The sequence below is a fragment of the Pelophylax lessonae genome (genome assembly GCF_965119305.1).
Source record: "Pelophylax lessonae genome assembly, chromosome: 1".
NCBI classification, from domain to species: Eukaryota; Metazoa; Chordata; class Amphibia; order Anura; family Ranidae; genus Pelophylax; species Pelophylax lessonae.
This window is the reverse complement of record NC_138768.1, coordinates 310,749,350-310,773,217: the sequence shown is the minus strand read 5'-3', so window position 1 is coordinate 310,773,217 and position 23,868 is coordinate 310,749,350. Positions and strand designations below refer to the sequence as shown.

At 46.0% G+C, this 23,868-nt stretch overlaps 2 protein-coding genes across 2 annotated transcripts in view; one reads left to right on the top strand and one right to left on the bottom strand.

Moving 5' to 3' along the window:
• The window catches only part of POLE (DNA polymerase epsilon, catalytic subunit), a 169,566-nt gene extending 168,909 nt beyond the window's left edge, over window positions 1-657 (bottom strand). The window contains exon 1 of the mRNA XM_082243081.1: window positions 554-657. Within this exon, the coding sequence (XP_082099207.1) occupies window positions 554-615 (62 nt within the window). The 5' untranslated portion in view covers window positions 616-657. The remainder of the gene's footprint in view (window positions 1-553) is intronic.
• A 361-nt stretch (window positions 658-1,018) lies between these two features.
• The window catches only part of PES1 (pescadillo ribosomal biogenesis factor 1), a 207,981-nt gene continuing 185,131 nt past the window's right edge, over window positions 1,019-23,868 (top strand). Inside the window, exons 1-2 of the mRNA XM_082256075.1 lie at window positions 1,019-1,202; window positions 6,948-7,064. Of these exons, the coding sequence (XP_082112201.1) occupies window positions 1,084-1,202; window positions 6,948-7,064 (236 nt within the window). The 5' untranslated portion in view covers window positions 1,019-1,083. The remainder of the gene's footprint in view (window positions 1,203-6,947; window positions 7,065-23,868) is intronic.

Here is a 23,868-nt window from a genome sequence, read left to right as displayed (position 1 = left end):
AATACCACCAAAAGAAAGCTCTGTTTGTGGGAAAAAAAGGACGTCAAATTCGTTTAGGTTTAACGTCGCACGACCGCGCAATTGTCCGTTAAAGTCACGCAGTACCGAATCGCAAAATAGACCCTGGTCAGGAAGGGGGTAAAATCTTCCGGGGCTTAAGTGGTTAATAAACACAAAAGCCAGTGGAACTCTGCTTTAAGTAGAACCAAAGAGAAAACTTTTTTATTTATTTATATTTAAACAGTAATGGAGGTTTACAATCGCTCTTTTTTGCCACCTGTGCCCCATTAGGGAAATGTTCCCACACTTCCTGATCAGACAGAAAAAGCCTTACAGAGGGTCTAATCCTTCTCCAAAAGAAAAAACAGCACTTTTCCTTTCGTTATACTTTAGGTAGATTGTAGAATTAGATTGCACGCTGTGTGGTGAGCCATAGAACACCGACTACTCTGTCCTCCCTGGTCATTGTGGAAGAGAGATGGGAAGGTGACAGAACCCCACCATACCTCACACTATCATCCCTCCATGTACATAATAGGATAAGTGTACGTACTGCTGATGGTCCCCGTCCCCCCGGGACTCCGCACGGAGTTTCCCGCTGTTCTGCAGCACCATCCCGAACACAATCCTCTTCCCGCGCCGCTAAACTCCCGCCAGCACTTCTTCCTATCCCGCCCACTGCTGACTACCAATCACTTCCATTCACAAACAGCCAATCGTAGTGGATAGTCACCGCCCCTAACTCGCCTGTCGCGATGTTTTCTGTATAGCCCTCTCTTTACCATACAACGGGACTCTAACCAATCAGCTGCACCCTACCTAGGGATCGTCATCAAAGCGCAGGACTAAGAGAAAGTGGAAAAGTATATTTTTTTTATTGTCCATAAGAGTTACAAATCCCACTTGTGCACATGAGTGCGGTGAATGAATGAGCCTCTGGATATGTAATTTACGGGTCCGTACAGAAATACACAGCCCGGAGTACAGGTGGGCGGGGAGATGTCAGGGGGCACGGCATTTATGGGAGGAGCTTAGGTCTGTCTGGCATCTTTCCTTTTACTAGAACATCTGCAGGTGAGAAGAATGCCAGCCGCTTCTAAGCCGATCCGGGAGCTGGGCGATGTGCCCCTACACACACTGCTACTGAGGACCTACCTACAGCTCCTGCACAGCCGACCCGTCCTCACCAAGGCGATCACCAGGTAAACACACTCCCAATATGGCATGCTGGGACTGCTGGTTCCACTGCTTACATAGATGGCATGGAACTAGCCTGCTCTACAGCAGTGCTATGGTGGCCATACACACCTCAATAAATGCCAAACCCCAGGATCTAAGATCAAAGCCCACCTATTCTGTTGATACCACCACTGCGCCAAAGTATATGTAATAAAAATAAGTGCAGTAAAACCTTGGATGGAGAGTAACTTGGTTTAAGAGCATTTTGCAAGACAAGCAAAATTTTTTATAAACTTGGACTTGATAAACAAGCGATGTCTTGATATATAAGTAGCGTCATGTCACAACTGAGTATAAATGAGAAGAGAGGCGCCTCTAAGTGTAGCAATGTGGTTACATTTAAAGCGGAGTTCTACCCAGAAGTGGAACTTCCGCTTTAAGCACTCCTGACCCCATGACATGCCACATTTGGCATGTCATTTGTTTTGGGGGGGGGAGCGGGTACCTAGATTTGAAAGGGGTCCACTCCCAGTTTTACTCGGGCCGCCTAGGCGGCTTGAGCAGGTGTTCTCCTCTCTCCCTCCCTGCAATCCTCTGGGACACAACACAAGGCCCAGAAGATGGCCAGTCCAGCCCGTAGCCCACACTAATGATGCCCGCAGCACAGGGAGAAGACGGAGAAAACGAGGCGCATCGCTGGATCGTGGGACAGCTGAGTTTGTGTTCAATAAAAATCAGGAGATACAATTTTTGTAGCTTCTGACTTTTATTAAACACAGAAACGGCTTGAACTACACTTTAATGAAGGTACAACATTTAAAGAGGTTGTAAACCCATTTTTTTATTTGCAGCCTAAAAGACAAACCCATAATGAGCTAGTATGCATCGCATACTAGCTCATTATGAAATACTTACCTTAGAACGAGCCCCCGCCGTCCCGCCCGCTTACCTGTATGACGGGCGACATGTCCAGTCGCCCGTCTTCCGGGATCGCGGCATCCGGCCATCTGATTGGCCGGAGCCGTGGTGACGTCACTCCCGCGCAGGCGCGACAGTCACGGCACGGGGCTCTGAAGAAACGGCACCAGCGGCCATTCCTTCAGAGCGCATGCGCCGGTGATGTCACTGGCTGCATGTAAGGTAAATATCTCCTAAACGGTACATGTTTAGGAGATATTTACAGTACCTATAGGTAAGCCTTATCATAGGCTTACCTATAGGTACAACTTGCAGAGGAGGGTTTACTTCCTCTTTAACTCACATGGTTGATGATTAAAACCTGCACATCTAAGTATGCAGGTATCTGGGGTAAAGCTGTCCACATAGACCACCCTCTTGCTCTGCCATCAACTTCATCCCTTCCACGCTGCACTCCACGAAAGCTTCAAGCCCCGTTTTCAGATCGCTCTACTGCAGGGTAGTCTTCCCGGTCACCATTGCAGACTGACAGCGGTGAGAGTCGGCGGTGAGGAGGATGGTCTATGTCAGTGATGGTGAACCATGGCACCCCAGATGTTTTGGAACTACATTTCCCATAATGCTCCACTACACTGCAGAGTGCATTAGCATTATGGGAAATGTAGTTCCAAAACATCTGGGGTGCCAAGGTTTGCCATCACTGGTCTATGTGGACAGCTTAACCCCAGATGGCTGCATACTTAGGGCTCTTTCACACAGGCGGACCGTTCAGATCCGCCTGTCAGTTTTTCAGGCAGATCTGAATGGTCCCCCCATGCATCCCTATGGGGCATCGGATGTCAGCCGAGACATGTCCACTGACATCCAATCCGATCCGTCAAATCTGTACAGATGGAAACCCTATTTTTCATCCGTCCAGGGGATCGGATGAGAACGGACCGACGGTCCGTTCCCATCCGATTCCCCCATAGAGATGTATGGGGGAACTGACAGCTGTGTCTCCGCACACAGCGTGGAGAACAGCTGTCATCCTCCTGCTCAGCGGGGGATCTGCGGATCGATCCCCCGCTGAGATAAACGGAGTCCGTTTGACGGACACATAGTGTGAAAGAGCCCTTAGATGTGCCTCTTTTAATCATCAACCATGTGAGTGGCTAAATGTTGTACCTTCATTAAATGTAACCATATTGCTACACTTAGAGGCACCTCTCTTCTCTTTTATACTCAGTAGATCCTGCTGGATTTTGATTCTAATCCCCTTGTGAAGGCAACATTTGTGGATGGACATTTTATGGTTACACAACCTATCACATTGCTATAATCTTTTTATATGGACTATAAACGGAAGGATTAATAAATGAATGGTTGTGGAACAAATCATCTGAGTTTCCATTATTTCTTATGGGGAAATTCACTTTGATATACGAGTGCTTTGGATTACAAGCATGATTCCGGAACGAATTATGCTCACAATCCAAGGTTTTACTGTTTGTCCATGTACAGTGCCTTGCGAAAGTATTCGGCCCCCTTGAACTTTGCGACTTTTTGCCACATTTCAGGCTTCAAACATAAAGATATAAAACTGATTTTTTTGTGAAGAATCAACAACAAGTGGGACACAATCATGAAGTGGAACAAAATTTATTGGATATTTCAAACTTTTTTAAAAAATAAAAAACTGAAAAATTGGGCGTGCAAAATTATTCAGCCCCTTAAGTTAATACTTTGTAGCGCCACCTTTTGCTGCAATTACAGCTGTAATGCCCCATACACACGTGCAGATTATCTGCAGACTTTTGTCTGCAGACTTACCAAAACCATATAATATGAGGTCAAACCTAAACACTTTCAATTTGTATGCAATCCGGCAGGCCCTTGCACTACATAGAAAAGGTAAGTCTGCAGACAAAAGTCTGCAGATAATCTGCACGTGTGTATGGAGCATTAGTCGCTTGGGGTATGTCTCTATCAGTTTTGCACATCGAGAGACTGAAATTTTTGCCAATTTCTCCTTGCAAAACGGCTCGAGCTCAGTGAGGTTGGATGGAGAGCGTTTGTGAACAGCAGTTTTCAGTTCTTTCCACAGATTCTCGATTGGATTCAGGTCTGGACTTTGACTTGGCCATTCTCACACCTGGATATGTTTATTTGTGAACCATTCCATTGTAGATTTTGCTTTATGTTTTGGATCATTGTCTTGTTGGAAGACAAATCTCCGTCCCAGTCTCAGGTCTTTTGCAGACTCCATCAGGTTTTCTTCCAGAATGGTCCTGTATTTGGCTCCATCCATCTTCCCATCAAATTTTAACCATCTTCCCTGTCCCTGCTGAAGAAAAGCAGGCCCAAACCATGATGCTGCCACCACCATGTTTGACAGTGGGGATGGTGTGTTCAGGGTGATGAGCTGTGTTGCTTTTACACCAAACATAACGTTTTGCATTGTTGCCAAAAAGTTTGATTTTGGTTTCATCTGACCAGAGCACCTTCTTCCACATGTTTGGTGTGTCTCCCAGGTGGCTTGTGGCAAACTTTAAATGACAATTTTTATGGATATCTTTAAGAAATGGCTTTCTTCTTGCCACTCTTCCATAAAGGCCAGATTTGTGCAGTATACGACTGATTGTTGTCCTATGGACAGAGTCTCCCACCTCAGCTGTAGATCTCTGCAGTTCATCCAGAGTGATCATGGGCCTCTTGGCTGCATCTCTGATCAGTCTTCTCCTTGTATGAGCTGAAAGTTTAGAGGGATGGCCAGGTCTTTGTAGATTTGCAGTGGTCTGATACTCCTTCCATTTCAATATTATCGCTTGCACAGTGCTCCTTGGGATGTTTAAAGCTTGGGAAATCTTTTTGTATCCAAATCCGGCTTTAAACTTCTCCACAACAGTACCTCGGACCTGCCTGGTGTGTTCCTTGTTCTTTATTATGCTCACTGCGCTTTAAACGGACCTCTGAGACTATCACAGTTCAGGTGCATTTATACAGAGACTTAATTACACACAGGTGGATTCTATTTATCATCATTAGTCATTTAGGTCAACATTGGATCATTCAGAGATCCTCACTGAACTTCTGGAGAGAGTTTGCTGCACTGAAAGTAAAGGGGCTGAATAATTTTGCACGCCCAATTTTTCAGTTTTTTATTTGTTAAAAAAGTTTGAAATATCCAATAAATTTCGTTCCACTTCATGATTGTGTCCCACTTGTTGTTGATTCTAAACAAAAAATTACAGTTTTATATCTTTATGTTTGAAGCCTGAAATGTGGCAAAAGGTCACAAGGTTCAAGGGGGCCGAATACTTTTGCAAGGCACTGTAGCTGCCACTTTAAATAGAATAGGTATCAACACATCTACTAACAATATGAACACACACACACATATATATATATATATATACACAGGGTAAATGGTGGCATTATACCAAACCAATATAGGCATGTGCCAAAGCAAATTATTAGTGATATATCACCCAGTGACCTAATAAGTGAATAAAGTCCAGTGAAAATAAGTCCTCAAACTATCAAAACGAAAAAAAGTGTGTCTGTGATGAATTGGTCTTTCTTGAGATCTCTCCACCACACCGCGTGAAGATCGTGACAACACTCCCCCATTGAGTATCAACTCACCAAAAATGTTTGGCAAAATTGGCATCAACTCCTCTAGGGTTAAATGATATGCAGCAACGATCTCCAATCTTCAATAGTGACTCATAGACAATCCATACATGTGAAACAAAAGGAACCTCCAATACAATAGTGCAATGACGTTTAACATATATTTATTAGAAATGAAATAAATAGCCTACAAATATTGCACTCACAATATGCGCAGTGTAAAATTGCATATATTATAGCGGCAGTAAACTGGCATATCGCAGTCGCGGCAGACCCAGCGTTTTCTCACCCGACTAATGTTGACTCCGCTGGAAAGTCACTTCCAATTGCCATACAGCCACGTCCCAACACCTCCATAAATGATCCCTTTATTTTCTGGCCAATCTCTCTTCATAGGATTAATCATTTTTTAATCGACCGCTAATTCCATCAATATGACACACACAGGGAAGAGGATTTTGATCAATAGTTAAAGTGGTTGTAAACCTCATACATAATATATGACAAAGCCTATCCCTCTATAGTGTGTACTTGTCTCAATCCAGGGCACTAAGCCCCTGTTCACATTGGAGTGACTTGTCATGCGATTTGACAGGTTAAATCGCATGACAAGGCGCAGCCTATTGCCAGCAATCACTCTGTTCAAATCGGTATGAAGCCGACTTCCATTTTAAAAAGTGTTTCCTGCACTACTTTTGGCAATTTTGGTTGCGGCCTGGATAGACATCTGTGCCTGAGTCTCAAAGCCATGTGAAATTCCTCTTCTACATATACTTTTACATGTTTTGCTCTTATTTGCCTTGTTTCCACATCGACATGTTAACATTGCCTTGGCATCGCTTGTCAACTCGCCCATTGAAATCAAGAGGGCCGCGCCACATCCATGAGCCAAATGATTGGCTCCTGATTGTATTGTAGTATTTTGTTTCAAACTCTCCTCTTGGATGCCCGGGAAAAACGGGCATCCAAGAGGCAGCAGTATCACCTCTTGAATGCCTACAGACTCTGAAAAGCTATCCACTCTAGATTGCTTTTCAGAGTGGTGGCAGAGACTGCTGGCCTTGTGAGGCCTGTTTCTAGTTTCATTAACCAACATATCAAATAAGTAACGGATCTACTTTTTTTTTTTTTTTTTTTTTTTTTTCTTTTTCAAGGAAAATGTCTTATTTGTGACATTGTTATACTTCTGTGGAATTGTATTTAATGATTGACAGTGAAATAACTTGTCTCTACAGCGGAATTCTGTCTGCTTTGGGGAACCTGCTTTCACAGAACATAGAGCAGAGGCGCAAAAGTAAATCTTCAGCCAGAAATGTGGACTTGGTCGCACTTCTTCGTTTTGCTGCCTATGGGTGAGCTTACCAGACTGGTGTATTAGGAAGTAATACAATTTTTGGTTTTCTTAATAAATGTAATCCATTGCTGCAATTCAAGCTAGCTTTCACTCGTTTAATTACATTGAATCGTCAAAAACCCTACTGTTCCTGATTTTGTAGTTGACCATATCTAATTACAGCATTATAGATTCATGAAAAACTTAATAATGGACTGCTACACAGGGGTACAAGCTGTGACTTCCTGACTTGGTTGCAGTAGAACCTGCCTCCTGCAAAACCAGACCCATTTGTGGTGTGTTTTAGTCCATAGGGTTCAATATTGAGTTGGCCCACCCTTTGCAGCTATAACAGCTTCAACTCTTCTGGGAAGGCTGTCCACAAGGTTTAGGATTCTGTCTATGGAATGTTTGACCATTATTCCCTTAATTTGTGAGATCAGGCGCTGATGTGGACAAGAAGGCCTGGCTCCCAATCTCCTTTCTAATTCTTCCCAAAGGTGTTCTATTGGGTTGAGGTCAGGACTCTGTGCAGTCCAGTCAAGTTCCCCCATCCCAAACTCGCTCATCCATGTCTTTATGGACCTTGCTTTGTGCACTGGTGCACAGTCATATTGGAACAGGAAGGGGCCATCCCAAAACTGTTCTCACAAAGTTGGGAGCATGAAATTGTCCAAAACGTCTTGGTATGCTGACGCCATAAGAGTTTCCTTCACTGGAACTAAAGGGCCACGCCCAACCCCTGAAAAACAATCCCGCACCATAATTCCCCCTACACCAAATGATTTTGACCAGTGCTCAAAGCAAGTGAAACCCAAAATGTAGTATCTCATAAAATTAAAATATTACATATGACCAATAAAAAAAAAAAAAAGAAAAGGTATGTACAGTATAGTATGCACTCAATACTTGGTCGGGGCTCCTTTTGCATGAATTACTGCATCAATGCCACGTGGCATGGAGGCCATCAGCCTCTGGCACTGCTGTGGTGTTATGGAAGCCCAGGTTTCTTTGATGGGGGCTTTCAGTTCTTCTGCATTGTTGGGTCTGGTGTCTAATCTTCCTGGTTTAATGATCATGGTATCACTGTGCTTGATTGGCCAACAAACTTGCGTGACCTAAACCCCATAGAGAATCTGTGGGGTATTGACAAGAGGAAGATGAGAGACACCAGACCCAACAATGCAGATGAAGACTGCTATCAAAGCAACCTGGGCTTCCATAACGCCTCAGCAGTGCCACAGGCTGATCGCCTCCATGTTACGCCGCATTGATGCAGTATTTCATACAAAAGGAGACCCGACCAAGTATTGAGTGCATACTATACTGTACATATACTGACTTTTCAGTAAGTCAACATTTCTGTAATAAAAATCCTTCTTTTTTTTTTTTTTTATGAAGTCTAATTTTTTGATATACTGATTTTCAGGTTTTCACTAGCTGTAAGCCATGATCCTCAAAATTTAAAATAAAGAAATGCTTGAAATATATCACTCTGTGTGTAGCCCATCTATATAAAATATGAGTTTCACTTTTTGAGTTTAATTACTGAAATAAATTAATTTTTTGATGATATTCTAGTTTTATGAGATGCACCTATGTATAGATCTCCCTTATCAAAGTATTTTGGATGGTTGTGTGTTTGTTAGCCCTGCAACTACAATCCTGCCCAGGCAACTGTAACACATTTTAAAATCCAACTCCTGCTCAACCTCTTTTGTGACCAAAGTAAGAGAGATTTATTTAGGTATGTACCCTGTTGGACACCTAATCACCTGATAGGAAATGTCTCTGACAGTGATACAAATAAAAAAAAAAAATATTAAAGTGAAGAAGGGTTAAAATTCTCACAAGGTTTTTATTGCTATCCATTTTTTCCTATCATTGTAAAGCCTGCACCCCCCCCCCCCCCTCTCCTTTTCACTTATGAACATTATGGGGACAGGAAGTGAGAGAAAATCTCTGTAATGGGGTCATAGAGAGAAATCTAACCCTTAGAGAAATTTTAACTCTTTTATTCTGTCAAAGCCTAGGGGGAAGAAATACAAATAAGGGGTTAGGGGTTAGCCTAGGGGAAAAAAGGGGTTAGGGTTTGCAAAAGCAGCTCTAAACTTCTCATTGTTCTTGCAACAGTTTTACTTTAAACAGAAGTACATTCAAAGCTAAATTCCATGTATATATTTCTTTATCGTACATCATGGGACAACGAGCAGCCATAATAATTACTATCTGGTTACAAGCCACCTATAATTGAATGGACACTGGCAACCAAAAAGACAGGAAGTCCCCCTCTATATAACCAATCCCATACAGGAAGTACTTCAGTTTTTTTTCACCAGTGTCTTAGAAGTGATGGTCATGGTTGGAGAATCAGATCCATCCAAATGTGGAAGACTAAAAGGATTGTACCTGAGCCTCTGTAAAGGGAAACCAGGTATTGCCTGTAATGCGACCCTCTTGGGCACTGAACCCTGGAATCCAGGTGCTCTATAAGAGTGGGCAGGGTGCTCTATAAGAGTGGCCCCAAAAATTAAGGGGACCTGGTCCTTGAAGGTCGACAAGTGACAGAACCCGCTGGAATGGGTGAAGATTGGATTCTAGTTGTAGGCAGAATCCTGCGGCGGGAATGGTAAGTTCACTTTAATTATGATGCACTGTTACCTTCTAATTCAACAGATACCGGATGCCATGTTTTATGTCTCCATTAGAGGCAGTATGTGTTTTCGGCTGTGGCAAGCATACCTTGGATACCTTAATTTTTTCTGCTTCTAACCCCCCTGATGCTTGGCTGGGAGCGGGACTTTGTACATCCCGCCCGCGCATCTGCTTACCCTCTGTGGCTCTAGGTTAAGGGAGCACCTTCGGTGGCTATCCCTGCGGTGGAAGATCACACAAATTCAGCCTATTTACATGCACGTAGAGCCGGGAGTGGGAGTGTTTGTGACGTGTTGGTGTGCACGTGGCATGCGGATGTGCACGTCGCACATGCGCAGTAAGGGGCGGAGACAGCGCGGCATTTGAGGAGTGTTCCCGGTGGCATAAGCTTCTGTCAGAAGCTGGATGGGACACAGAGCAGCTGCAGCTGGGTGCATGAGTCACTGTGGGTGGATGTTTACTTTGGGATAACTGTGCTGTGTGTGATTTTGCTGTACCTTGCATCCTTGTTCAATAAAGCATTTCATCGTGAGCCATCGCTTGGTGTGTGGCCATTTCTCTTATATCTTGTTTGTGGTGGTGATCCAAGGTCCTGCACCCATAGCTGGCTGTGACGTTCCAACTGCCTGAGCGGTGTAAATCTTTTTCTCTGTGATAAGCTGATACAGCTTGGCACAAGCTTTGAGTACACTAAAGTAAGTACCTCAAGTTTTCTTTGGAGCAATGTCCTCCCGGAAAAGGAGTGGGGGGGGGGGTACTCAAGTGTGCTGCCTTCAGGATTTGAAGATCCTAGCTGTGCATCCTCTGTGTTAACCTCCCCTGAGAGGCCAGAGGCAACTGGCCAATCTGAGCCATTACGGTTGTCCGGCATAGTAGCCACATCCAGTGCTTACGTCACTAAGGACGATTTGGCATCAGCTTTAGTCAGCCTTGAGGGAAAAATTGCTGGTATGATTGCTTCAGTGTCACAAGGATGGAAGAAAACGTGATAGACCCCCCTCAATTGTGCCCTCCCCCTTTTAGTTCAGGATCGGGCAGAGCATGTGAAAGAAGTAGCTGTAAATGGCTTAGAAGAAGGCCATTCAGCAGATTCCACTTCTGGGGGGTCAGGGTCTCAGAAGCCATTCTCGGCCTCTCCCAGAGATTGTTAATTCAGTCTCTCACTGAAATGGTCCAGTCTGGATTTAAATTTCCTCCCTTAGAGATTTCTGAAGTCTTTTTCTCCATTAGGCTTGTTATCCCCTCCTCAAAATTGTCAGGCTTTTCCCTTACATCCACTCTTAGAGCAGATAGTATATGCTGATCATCCTGACAGGATTTTTATTCCACCCAAAGGGTTTGCTTTGTTGTATCCTATGGAGGAAAATTCACAAGAAATTGAAGTATGCCTACAGTGGATGCCGCTATTTCTTCTGTAAACAGAAATGTAACCTGTTTTGTAGATAATGCCCAGATTTTTAAAGATCCAGCTGATAAGAAATTGGAATCTTTACTAAAAACTTTCTTTGCTATTGCAGGGTCTGCAATACAACTGGCAGTGGCGGCTATGGGAGATTGTCAATCTTTGAAAGACCGTATTAAACGGGTGTTCAGGAGTGTTCCTTCTCAGGGGGGAGTCTGCTGAAGATTTAGCAGATTTACCTCAGGCTTTGTGTTGTGCAGTAGATGCTCTTAAGAACTCCATATAGCAAATGTCACAGTTTGCTCTTCTGTCAGTTCATATGCGCAGAATCCTGTGGCTAAAAGTCTGCGAAATTGGCATGTAAAAAAAGTGCTAGTTGGCTTTCCCTTTCATGGGGAGTGCCTATTTGGTGACGATCTGGACAAATTTATCCAAAAGATTGGGGGGGGGGGTGCGCTTCTTCTAGTTAAGAGGAGAAGTAAACTTCCTTCTTTTAAGGTGTCTAACACTCAGATTCCCAGTACTTCTAATCCCAGGCAGTTTTGATGGCCTCAGTCGTCTGGCTCTAGATCCAAGCCTTCAGGTCATGGGCAGAAGGACCCCTGGGCTCAGAGGCCTACCAAGCCTAGCTCTAAATTTACCTTGTGAAGAACGCCCCTAATCACTCGTGTAGCGGGAAGCCTGCTACAGTTCTCAGAGGGCAAGGTGGAAATGATTCAGGACAACTGGATTATTTCCACAGTCTCACAGGGGTACAAACTAGAATTTCGGGTGTTTCCTCATCCTCGGTTTGTAAGGTCAAACATACCTACAGATCCTCTAAAAAGAAGATCCTTATTTCTGGCTCTGGACCATCTGAGGTCTCAAGCAGTGATTTACAGAAGTTCGGGACGAGGAGAAATTCAGGGGTTTTTACTCAAACCTTTTCGTAGTCCCCAAGCCAAGCGGAGATGTGAGACCTATTCTGGATCTTAAAGCTCTAAACCAGTTCCCTAAACATTCTGAATGGAGTCAATTCGCTCAGTCATGGCCTCTCTGCAAGGAGGAAAATTTCTAGCATCCATACACATCAAGGATGCATACCTTCACGTGCCAATTTTTCTGGCCCAGCAAAGGTTTTTGCGCTTTGCAGTGGAAGATCGTAATTTTCAGTTCGTGGCCTTGCCCTTCAGGCTACCCACGGCTCTGAGTGTTCACAAAAAAAAACCTACCTCCAGTATTGGCTATTAAAAGGTCTCTAGGGATATCAGTGGTAGGATACCTGGATGATCTATTAATTATAGACCTGTCGCCTTCTACTCCTAAGCCAGAATGTGTTCCGGGCAGTTCAGTTCTTAAAACATCTGGGTTTGATTCTGAATTTGGCAAAGTCAGCGGTGCAGCCGGTTCAGAGTCTAGAGTATCTGGGTTTTTTTGTTGACACAGTACAGGCAAAGGTGTTTTTGCCGCCAAGAAAGGTCATAGCCCTGAAGGATCTGGTTTTGGATCGTAAGAGGAGAAAAAGTATCCTTCTGTATGTCTTTGTATGAGGTTGCTAGAGAAGACTGTGTCCATTCCATGCCAGACCTTTACAGTACAACGTTCGGTCAGCCTGGAACAAAAAGATCCAGGCCCTAGATTGTTGCATGTCTCAAGTACCGAGGGTACGTCCGAGTCAAGGTTGGTAGCCATGAATTTGGAGAGCGGGAAATCCTTTATTCCAGCAGTATGGAGGGTAGTGACTACAGATGGCAGTCTCCCCGGCTGGGGAGCAGTTCTGGAGGAAGCCACTGTCCAAGGTAAATGGTCCTGGCTAGAAAGGAGCTTCCCCATCAATATCCTTGAAATCCGAATGGTGTGTCGGGGAATTAAGGTACTGGACTCCCAGACTTTGGGGTTGCCCCGTCAGGGTACAATCTGACAATGCCAGAGCTGTGGCCTATATCAACCATCAGGGGGGCGCCTAGAGTCAGTCAGCCCAGAAGTAGGTGGGTCATATTCTATCCTGGATAAATCTGTTCCATGCCGGTCGGCGGTTTTCATTCCAGGAATAAAGAACAGGCTTGCAGACTTTCTGAGTCACCAGCAGATGTTTCCAGGGGAATGGTCCTTACATCCCGAGATCTTTGCATAAATTTGTCAACACTGGGGGGGGGGGGGTCCCGGACGTAGATGGTGTCGGCATCCAGGTTCTACAAATTGGACAAAATTGTGTCCAAGACCAGGGATCTGCTCTCTGTCAGTGGATGCCTTGGTGACTGCCTGGAAGTAGTTTTCCCTGATCTATGCCTTTTCCCCCGATTCAGCTGCTGCCACAACTTCTATGCAGGATTCAGGAAGAAGGGGAAACATGCAACAGACAAAGATAAACCTGTGCTCAAATCCCAATAGCTTGTTCATGTATTTGAACTATCAGGTTTGACCACATAGTAACACTACACATTCTTGATAAACCATCTGCACACTGCTACACCCTTTCCAGCAAACTATGCAATGAAAAAACCAGGGGATATTTAGTTCACATACAGTATATTGCAATACATGCTTAAGCTTTTTTTTTTTTTTTTTTCCATTGCTTGGTTTGCTGGAAAGAGTGTAGCAGTGTGCAGAGGGTCCATCCAGAATGTGTAGTGTTACTATGTGGTCAAACCTGATAGCTCAAATACATGAACAAGCTATTGGGATTTGAGCACAGGTATATCTTTGTCTGTTGCAACGCAGGTCAGTGATCAGATCTGTAACCTAGTTGCTCTCCCCCACCTTGGGTCTTTATGCCCCGTGTTGGCATGGTGTCCCATAGCATTTGCAGTGGCAAGGCAGTGTCGGACTGGCCAGAAGAACGATTACTTTGATGCAGTTAGTCAGCTTAAGCATATATTGGAATATATGTGAACTAAATATCCCCTTTTTTTTCATTGCATAGTTTGCTGTAGCAGTGTGCAGAGGGTCCATCCAGAATGTGTGGGGAAACAAGCAATTCTCGTGGCTCCAGCTTGGTCCAGGAGGATTTGGTACTCGCAAAATCTATGGTTGCCGGCGGGAAGGCCATGGATGCTCCCACTGCGTCTGGACCTGCTCTCTCAGGGTCCGATATTCCACCCTTCTTTACAATCTCTAAATTTGACGGTTTGGCTATTGAAGCCTAGGTTTTGTGGGAGCGGGGTATATCTGGTCCTGCAGTCTCTACCATTATAAACGCTAGGAAACCAGTCTCTAGTCTAGGGGCATTTATTACAGAGTATGGAAGTCTTACATTTCTTGGTGTGAAGCCAGGAAGTGGCATCCCCATAAATATATAATCGGGAGAATTTTAGCCTTCTTGCAAGTAGGGGTAGATATGAAGCTAGCCTTAGGCACTATTAAAGGTCAAATTTCAGCCTTGTCAGTCCTTTTTTTTCAAAGACGGATTGCTTTGCATTCCTTGGTCCGAGCCTTTATACAAGGGGTGCTACGTATGCTTCCGCCAGTTAGGCCATTGTTGTGTCCCTAGGATTTAAATTTTGGTCCTGGCGGTTCTACAGAAACAGCCTTTTGAGCCCATTCGGCATATTCCTTTGGTTCTTTTGATCAGAAAGTTTATCTTTTTGGTTGCAGTAACTTCAGCTAGAAGAGTATCGGAGTTGGCGGCCCTTTCTTGTAAGGAGCCATTTTTGATCTTGCATCAAGATAGGGTGATTCTACATCCACACCTAGGGTTTTTGCTGGAGCCCAGTTGACGTCCCTCTGACGAAACGCGTAGGGCGGAGTCTCGTACGTTCAACGTCACTTCCGGTTGTCGGCCGTGGAACGCGGAAGCATCCCGGCGCGGACTGACTTTTACTCTGATCCTGATCATCGTAACCAAACAGGCGCCAGACCATCGGCTCAAAATTGCTCCCCCACCACGGAGAAGAGACCCCCCCCCATACCGCTGCACAGGTTGTATTGTAAACGCCACCTAGTGGCCAACTTGGACTCTATACAGCAGCACATATTTACTTCTATATCACATGTGTGGCACATATATCAGGAAAGTGTATACCTGATAAAACACTTGTGGTTGTGGAAACCCCCCTTTCTTTCACGTTTATTACTTTGTATACAATGTATTATGCACACGCATCACTATATTAGTTATTAATTTGATATTTGTTATATTTAATAAACACACTGGTTGTTTATTTATTCTTTTATTTATTTATTTATTTCTCAAGGAGTTCACTCACAAAATAATTTGGTGACACTCTAATACTATTTCCCAAGTCATCCTCCAGGACGGTCACATGAGATGGCTCCTCCTCCTACAGGAAACACAAGCACAATCAAGTTTAAAAGGCCGCCCCACAGGCTGCCCCACAGTTCTTGTGTTTCCTGTCCTGCTTGCACAAGCATGATTCCAAACATCCCCCGTTTGTTATTTTATTTCCCTATCCTGGGCAGGCGTCCCGGGATACCTCCTCTCTTTACCGGTCCGGGCTGATAAGAGTATCAGGGGGGCCGGTACCAGCAATGGGGGCAAGAGAGGAGGACATCCTAAGGGAGAGGAGGGGACAGAATGGCCGGAAGACACCCTCTTCCCCTGGTTCTTTGGGCAAATGGGCTGGAGACCGGAGCGGTAGTATCCAGCATACTGCCCAAAGACAGCTTACCTTGCTCCGTGTGGGAATGAGGACAGCCGACCTAGAGGGGACCATGGCGGCCAGCCGGAGGCCGTGCTGAGCCGCTCGCCATCTCCCCTCAGAAGTGTCATCCCCACGCTGGGCTCCCGGTGGAGTTTCCAGCGTGTGTTGTGTCAGCCAGCGTCGCCGCTGGCGCGGCGGAAGTGACGCAGCTAATATGGCGCCGCTACCGGAAGTGGGCGGCGGCCATATTGAATGTGGGCAAAAGCGCCGGAATCGCGTCAGAGGGCTCCGGCGGGAAATTTAAACATAAATGGCGCCAGCTCACAGACGGATCGGCTTGGCTACGCTCATCGGCTGCAGGATTCCTTCCCTCCAGGCAGTCCTAAAGGCGGAGGACCAGTCCCTATTGCCAGAGGCTGTGGCGTGTGGCCCCAGCCCGAGTATGGTAAGTGGAGGGAAGAAGAGGGGGATACCCCACTCCATACCCGGGAGGCCCCCCCCCAAAAAAAAAAATTTTTTTTCCTTTCTTCCTTATTACTGATCCCGGGGGGAGAGGGAAAAAAGGGGGGGCTAGCCGGGGGTTGGAGGTACATGCACCCCTAGAAGACGGATAACTAGCTATGTATCTCTGTCTCTTTCTTGCCGTTACAGCCCAAACACATAGAAGCTACGGACACTGCTGCTAAACCAAAGAAAAAGCACTGCTGTACTTGCGGGACAAAAATGCCAACGGACTCAGACAAGCTATTATGCCAGAAGTGCATCAGGAAAGTAATTACTGAAGAATCCAAACCAATAGGAAAGGATTTTCTTGATTTCAAAAAAGAGGTTACGTCCACCCTGAAATCGCTACAATCCTCCATAGAAGGGATGAAAAAGGCGGACCAACCCTCCACGTCTGGATACCGCTTAAAAACAGCAAGGATCCAAAAAGTCGCCAGACGGATGGAGGAATCCTCGGAATCAGATTCCCAGGACGAGGAAGGAGAACTCCTGCCGGAGGACAGCTCAGACTCAGAAGAGCAAGATAGCGAAGTCCAGGAAAAGGTGACTAGACACTTATTTCCAACGGAAGAAACGGAAGAACTCCTGAAGGCAATATATGTAACCGAAGGCTTACAAGAAGAGGAAGAGCCAAGAACGGTGAGAGACCGACTCTATAGGGGCCTACAGGTCCCGAAAACACGCACCTTCCCAGTCCACCAATCCCTGAAAGGGATTATAAAGAAAGAATGGGAATGCCCTGAAAACAAACTCTTCTTCCCAAAAGCGATGAAGAAGAGATTCCCGTTCGAGGAATCAGTAGACATATGGTCCAAATGCCCGAAAATTGACGCGCCTCTAGCCAGGGTATCGAAAAAATCGGACCTATCGTTCGAAGACATGGGACACCTAAAAGATCCCATGGATAAGAAGATCGACGTGACACTTCGGAGGGCTTACGAGGCAGGGGCGGCATCTTTTCAGCCAAACATGGCTAACACATGTGTCGCTAGAAACGTATCTTTTTGGCTGGAACAGCTGAGGGAACAGCTGGAAAAAGTCCCAGGCAGCGAGGAGGCACAAGACTCCCTCCTCTTGATAGAGAAAGGGGTGGCCTACATGGCTGACGCGGCGGCGGAGGGCGTACGAATTGCAGCCCGAACCTCCGGGCTAGTAAATTCAGCCCGAAGAGCCCTCTGGCTCAAAACATGGGAAGGAGACTATGCCTCCAGGAATAAGCTGTGCAGTATCCCCTTTGATGGGAAGCTACTTTTTGGCCAGGAACTAGACAAAGTTCTGGAAAGATCGGCGGACAAGTCCAAAGGTTTCCCCTCTAAGAAAAGGGAGAAACAGAAGAGATTTTTTCGCCGCCCAAGAGGCGACACACAAACCAAGGGAGGAAAGCCTAATACCCAGAGGAAGTGGGTATATAACAAAAACAAGGGCAGGTCAAACAACTCCTTTCCGACCAACAGTAGCAATGTCAACAAGCCCCAGTGACGCCAGACGACCAGTAGGGGGAAAACTAAGATTCTTCTTCCCCCCAATGCGAAAGGTTCTGTACGAATCAGTTCATAGTACATATCGTCAAACAAGGCTACAAAATAGAATTCGTGACAACCCCCCCTCACAAATTCCGAGTAACATCTCAACCGAGAACATCACCAGCGAGGGAAGCCTGGGAGGAATCCATCTCGAACCTATTGCAAGAGGAGGTAATAAAGGAAATACCCCTATCACATCAAAGGGAAGGTTTCTTTTCCAGAATCTTCTTAAGGCTAAAACCATCAGGCAAACACCGCCTGACTCTAAATCTCAAGGACCTCAACCGCAGAGTAAAGTACAGGAGGTTCAAGATGGAATCCATCTTCTCAGTGAGAACTCTACTCCCAGAAGGCGCATTCCTAGTGACTCTGGATCTTCAAGACGCCTACTTACACGTGCCAATCCATCCAGGGCATCAGAAGTTCCTGAGGTTTGCAACCAAACGGGAGTCACAAACGCGCCTATTCCAATTCCAGGCACTCCCATTCGGAATCTCATCAGCACCCAGGATATTTACCAAAATTATGGCGGAGGTAGTCCAGGATCTCAGGGTAAGAGGGGTCCAAATAATCCCCTACTTAGACGATTTCCTGATATACGGCAAATCAGAGTCAGAAGTGCTGGAAAACCTACAAATAACGGAGGACTTCCTCACCTCTCTGGGATGGGTGATCAACATCCAAAAATCCCACAAAACACCTTCACAGGAGATGCTGTTCCTGGGTTATCTGATAAACACAGTCTTGCAGAAAATCTTACTACCGGAAGACAAGATTACGAAGCTCAGAGAGGCTACAAGACGCCTGATAGAAACGCACCAAATTTCAAGAAGGGACATTATGGTGGTTCTGGGCCTCATGTCAGCGGCCATCCCAGCAGTACAGTGGGCCCAGTTACACATGAGACCGCTGCAGGGATACCTCCTGAGCCACTGGAACGGAAAGACCTCGGAGTTGGACGCCCTAATATCAATTCCTCCAACCGTAAAAAGATCGATAACATGGTGGCTAAAGGAAGACTCCCTCTCTCAAGGGAGACTCTGGATGCCAACGGTTCAGGTCAGAATAACGGATGCAAGTCTTGTCGGTTGGGGAGCCCACATAGGTCATCAAGTGAGACAGGGAACGTGGTGCCAGTCTAGGGAGGAAGTATCCTCAAACATGAGGCAGCTAGCGGCGGTAAGAGAAGCACTGATGGGTTTCCAACAAGAAATAAAAGGGAAACATGTTCAAATCCAGTCGGACAATATTACGACAGTCTCTTACATAAACCACCAAGGTGGCACACGCTCAAAGCACCTGATGAGAATAGCACAGGACATTCTCTCAGAGGCGGAAGCAAAGCTTTTATCCCTTTCGGCAGTGCACATAAAGGGGTCGGCAAATGTACTGGCAGATCTCCTAAGCCGGAGGCACCTGGACCCAGCGGAGTGGGAACTAAACCATCTGGTTTTCAACCAACTGGTCCAGATATGGAGAACACCAGAGGTGGACCTTTTCGCCACAGAGAACAACAGAAAAGTGAAGAAGTTCTACTCCTTACACAAAGAAATGAATGCACTGGGAATAGACGCCCTAGCTTTCCCTTGGAGATTCGGTCTGGCGTATGCATTTCCCCCGATCCAGCTGATTCCAAGAATAGTCAGAAAAATCCACCTGGAAGGGACAAGGGTAATTTTAGTGGCACCATTTTGGCCGAAACGAGCATGGTTCACTCCACTCCAGAAGATGGCGGAAGAGGAACCATGGATGCTACCAGCCCAGGAGGATCTCCTGGCTCAAAAAGGCGCACATCACCCTTCCAGCCGGACACTACAATTGGCAGCATGGATCCTGAACGGTGCATACTATTGAATAAAGGGCTATCCAAAAGGGTCACGGAGGTACTACTGCAAAGCAGGAAACCAGTGACCAGGAAAATTTACAATAAAATCTGGAAAACATATAAACTAAAAATGGAGCAAAGCAACAGGAATCTAAAGGACATTAGTACTGTGCTTGATTTTTTTCTAGATGGAGCAGACAAAGGTCTAGCCGTAAGCACTCTCAAAGTGCAGGCGGCAGCTCTATCGATTTTTCTGGAAAAACCCATAGGAGAAGATCCTTTAGTAAAGAGATTCTTTAAATCCATCAAAAGATCCAGGCCAAGCAAAGATCTTAGTCTGGCCCCATGGGATCCAACATTAGTTCTACAGGCCCTCACCAAGGCTCCGTTTGAGCCTCTAGAAGATTGCAACCTAAAGAACATTACTCTAAAAGCGGCATTTTTAGTGGCAATCACATCTGCCAGGAGGGTGAGCGATTTACAGGCTCTTTCCATCAAGGAACCTTTCTTAAGGATTTTTCTGGATAAATTAATCCTCAAAACAGACCCTCTTTCTCCCGAAAGTCTCATCAGATTTTCATCGGACTCAGGAAGTGGTCCTCCCATCTTTTTGCCAAAATCCAACCTCCCCAGGGGAGGAAGTATTCGCTACTCTGGATGTCAAAAGGTGTATCCTACACTACATAAAGGTCACCAGAGAAATCAGAAAATCCGCCAACTTATTCATCCTTTTCGGAGGCACTCAGAAAGGGCAAGCAGCCTCAAAATCATCCATAGCCAGGTGGATCAGAATGGCCATCGGTGCAGCTTATACAGCACAGGACCAGAGTTTACCAGCCGGCATCAAAGCACACTCTACCCGGGCAATATCTACATCTTGGGCAGAAAAGGCTGGGGCCTCAGCAGAGCAAATCTGCAAAGCAGCTACCTGGTCAAGTGATCTGACGTTCGTCAGACATTACAGGGTCGACCTGGTCTCCGCCCAGGATCTATCCTTCGGTCGCAAAGTGCTCCAGGCAGTGGTCCCACCCTAGGTATGCATCGTTGGGGTCTCATGTGACCGTCCTGGAGGATGACTTGGGAAAGAATAAGTTATTACCTGATAACTCCCTTTCCAGGAATCCTCCAGGACGGTGGACCCCCCACCCTATCAATAAATCGTATACTTAGAATTATAATTTGAGCTAGTCGCTTAAGCAGGCCAGTTCATCTTTTAACAACTGTGGGGCAGCCTGTGGGGCGGCCTTTTAAACTTGATTGTGCTTGTGTTTCCTGTAGGAGGAGGAGCCATCTCATGTGACCGTCCTGGAGGATTCCTGGAAAGGGAGTTATCAGGTAATAACTTATTCTTTTCACCCACATTTTCGGTTTTTCACTTTCATACACTGCAAGGTAGCGCCAATACCAATCGTCACATATTAAAGATACACTTGTCTTTTGTACTCCTCACCTGGTTGCCGCCACACACGCTTGACACAATCTGAACCAAATAGGTTTACCTTTGTCTCATTGGACCACAAGACATGGTTCCATTAATCCATGTCCTTAGTCTGCTTGTGATCAGCAAATTGTTTGCGGGCTTTCTTGTGCATCGTCTTTAGAAGAGGCTTCCTTCTGGGACGACAGCCATGCAGACCAATTTGATACGGTGTGCAGCATATGGTCTGAGCACTGACAGGCTGGCCCCCCCACCCCTTCAACCTCTGCAGCAGTGCTGGCATGACTCATACGTCTATTTCCCAAAGACAACCTCTTGATTTGACACGGAGCACGTGCACTCAACTTCTTTGGTCGACCATGGTAAGGCCTGTTCTGAGTGGAACCTGTCCTGTTAAACCGCTGTATGGTCTTGGTCACCGTGCTGCAGCTCAGTTTCATGGTCTTGGCAATCTTCTTATAAGCCTAGACCAGTGATGGCAAACCTTGGCACTCCAGTTGTTTTGGAACTACATTTCCCATGATGCTCAACTATACTACAGAGTGCATGAGCATCATGGGAAATGTAGTTCTAAAACATCTGGGGTGCCAAGGTTCGCCATCACTGGCCTATGCCATCTTTTTGTAGAGTAACAATTCTTTTTTCAGATCCTCAGGGAGTTCTTTGCCATGAGGTGCCATGTTGAACTTCCAGTGATCAGTATGAGAGAGTGAGGGCGATTAACATCAAATTTAACACATCAGTGCTGCCAGTTAGTGCCTATCAGTGCAGCCCATTGGGGCACTCGTGTGTGCTTGCACCCAAGCCCCGCTGCTGCGACCATTGACATAGACAGGGGGACTTAGCCCTGCCCACCGCTCTCTTGTCACTGGCTTTGATTGACGGCATTGGAAGCCAATGACTCCCAGTTACCCAGCAAAGCCAGAGAGACCTGGAAGTGAGAGGAGAGAAGAGCTCCAGATATGTATGGCGCTGGATCAAATGAGGGCTCAGGGAAGTAAAAGGGGGGGGGGGGAGTGAGGGGCGATGCTGACACCTAAACATTTTTTTACCTTAAAGTTATTGTAAAGGGTGTGGGTGTGTGTTTGTGATTTTTTCTTTTCAATAATTTTTATTGAGAATTTTAACATATACTTCAGAACAACAACATTTGGCATCATTTAGGGGCTAGGCCCGTGCTGCAACAAACTGTAACAAGCCCAGAGGCAAACAGTAAACCCACAGTATTTACCCCGCATAAAAATCCAACAGAGGCCTTTGAGATAGGCTACAAAAGCGTATTCCCCTGAGTAGGTAAAAAGTGCTAGGGTACATAGCTACGTGCCCTCTTCAAGGCAGCCCCATGCTAAGCGAAAAGTACTGAAAAGGCAAAGAAGAAAGGTAAAGAAAAAAAGAAACGCGAGAAAAGAAAGGGAAGAAGAAGCGATAGAATAAAGGAAGATGAGAAAAAGAATGGACCCAACTCCGCACCCCGCCCCCTGGACCTCCCTTAAGCCGGCCCCGTCAGATAACTGAGCCAGGGCTCCCACACTTTATCAAATCCGCGCAGCTTGTCGTCCAATTGTGCCGACAGCCGCTCATTCAGCATAATCCAGGACAGCTTGTGCCTCAACTGCTCAAATGGTATAACAGGAGACCTCCAGGACCTGGCTATGGTAATTTTTGCTGCTGTAAAGATAAAAGTGATAAGCCGCCTCTGCGCTCTCGTGGCCGCACCCACCTTCTGACCCAACAGGGCCTGCTGTGGAGATTTGATTAGGTTAACCTGGGTCAAGGTGTAAATAAAATTGTACACCCTGATCCAAAAACGCCGCACTTTGGGGCACTGCCACCAAACGTGAAACATGGTACCCTCCTGGCCGCAACCCCGAAAGCACAGAGATGATGCGCCCTGGACGAAAGTTGCTATTCTGGCCGGCACCATGTACCAGCGGAGCAACACTTTATAATTCGCTTCTACGATGGAGGTGTTGATCAGTGACCTGGAGGCCTCCTGAGCCATAACATGCCAGTCCGCCAGCTCAAAGGTGTCCTGGATGTCGGTTTCCCAACGGAGCATATAAGGAAGTTTTATAGGTGAGTCAGTTAACACGTTATAAACCATGGAAATGTAGCCCCGTAATTTATCAAAGTTGCGGCATAAATACTCTACAGGCGTCATTGTGGTCAGGTCTGAGAGGCGAGACAGTGTACGTACATAGTGGTCAATCTGAGTGTACCTAAAATATTCGGACCGAGGCAAAGCGTATTTGTCAACCAGCTGCTGTCGTTTAAGGAAACCTCTATGGTCGCATAGATCTGCTATGCGGATGAGACCCTTATTCGTCCACCATTGAAAGGACCTGGGGGAGAGACCCGGGGGGAACCCGCTATTATTGAGAATGGGGGCCATGGGGGTGTGGGGGGATCGAAAGGCATGTGTTCTAGACAAACGATCCCAGATGGCTAAAGAGTGGGATAAAGCTGGACATAGAATGGGGGGGCGATCTCTAGGTGGCAACCACATAACATGGGAGACCACCCCATCCGGTATACAACTTGCTTCCATGCTCATCCAGGCCGTAGGGGACTGATGGGAGTGGTACTGTATTAATTGGGCCATTTGGGCTGCGTGATAATATTTCATCAGGTCCGGTACCCCAAGACCTCCCCTGGTTTTGGGGGTATATAGCGTCTTCTTATTCACCCTAGGTCTCTTGTTCCCCCAGATAAATGAGAGGATTTGGCTCTGAAACTTAAGCACATCTGTCCTGCGCAGAGCTACCGGCAGTGTACGAAATAAATATAGTACCCTCGGAAGGACGTTCATTTTGATCGAATGCAGTCTACCAAACCATGAAGGGGGATGTAATGACCACCTTCCCATGTCCTCCCTCAACCGGGCAAACAAGGGTGG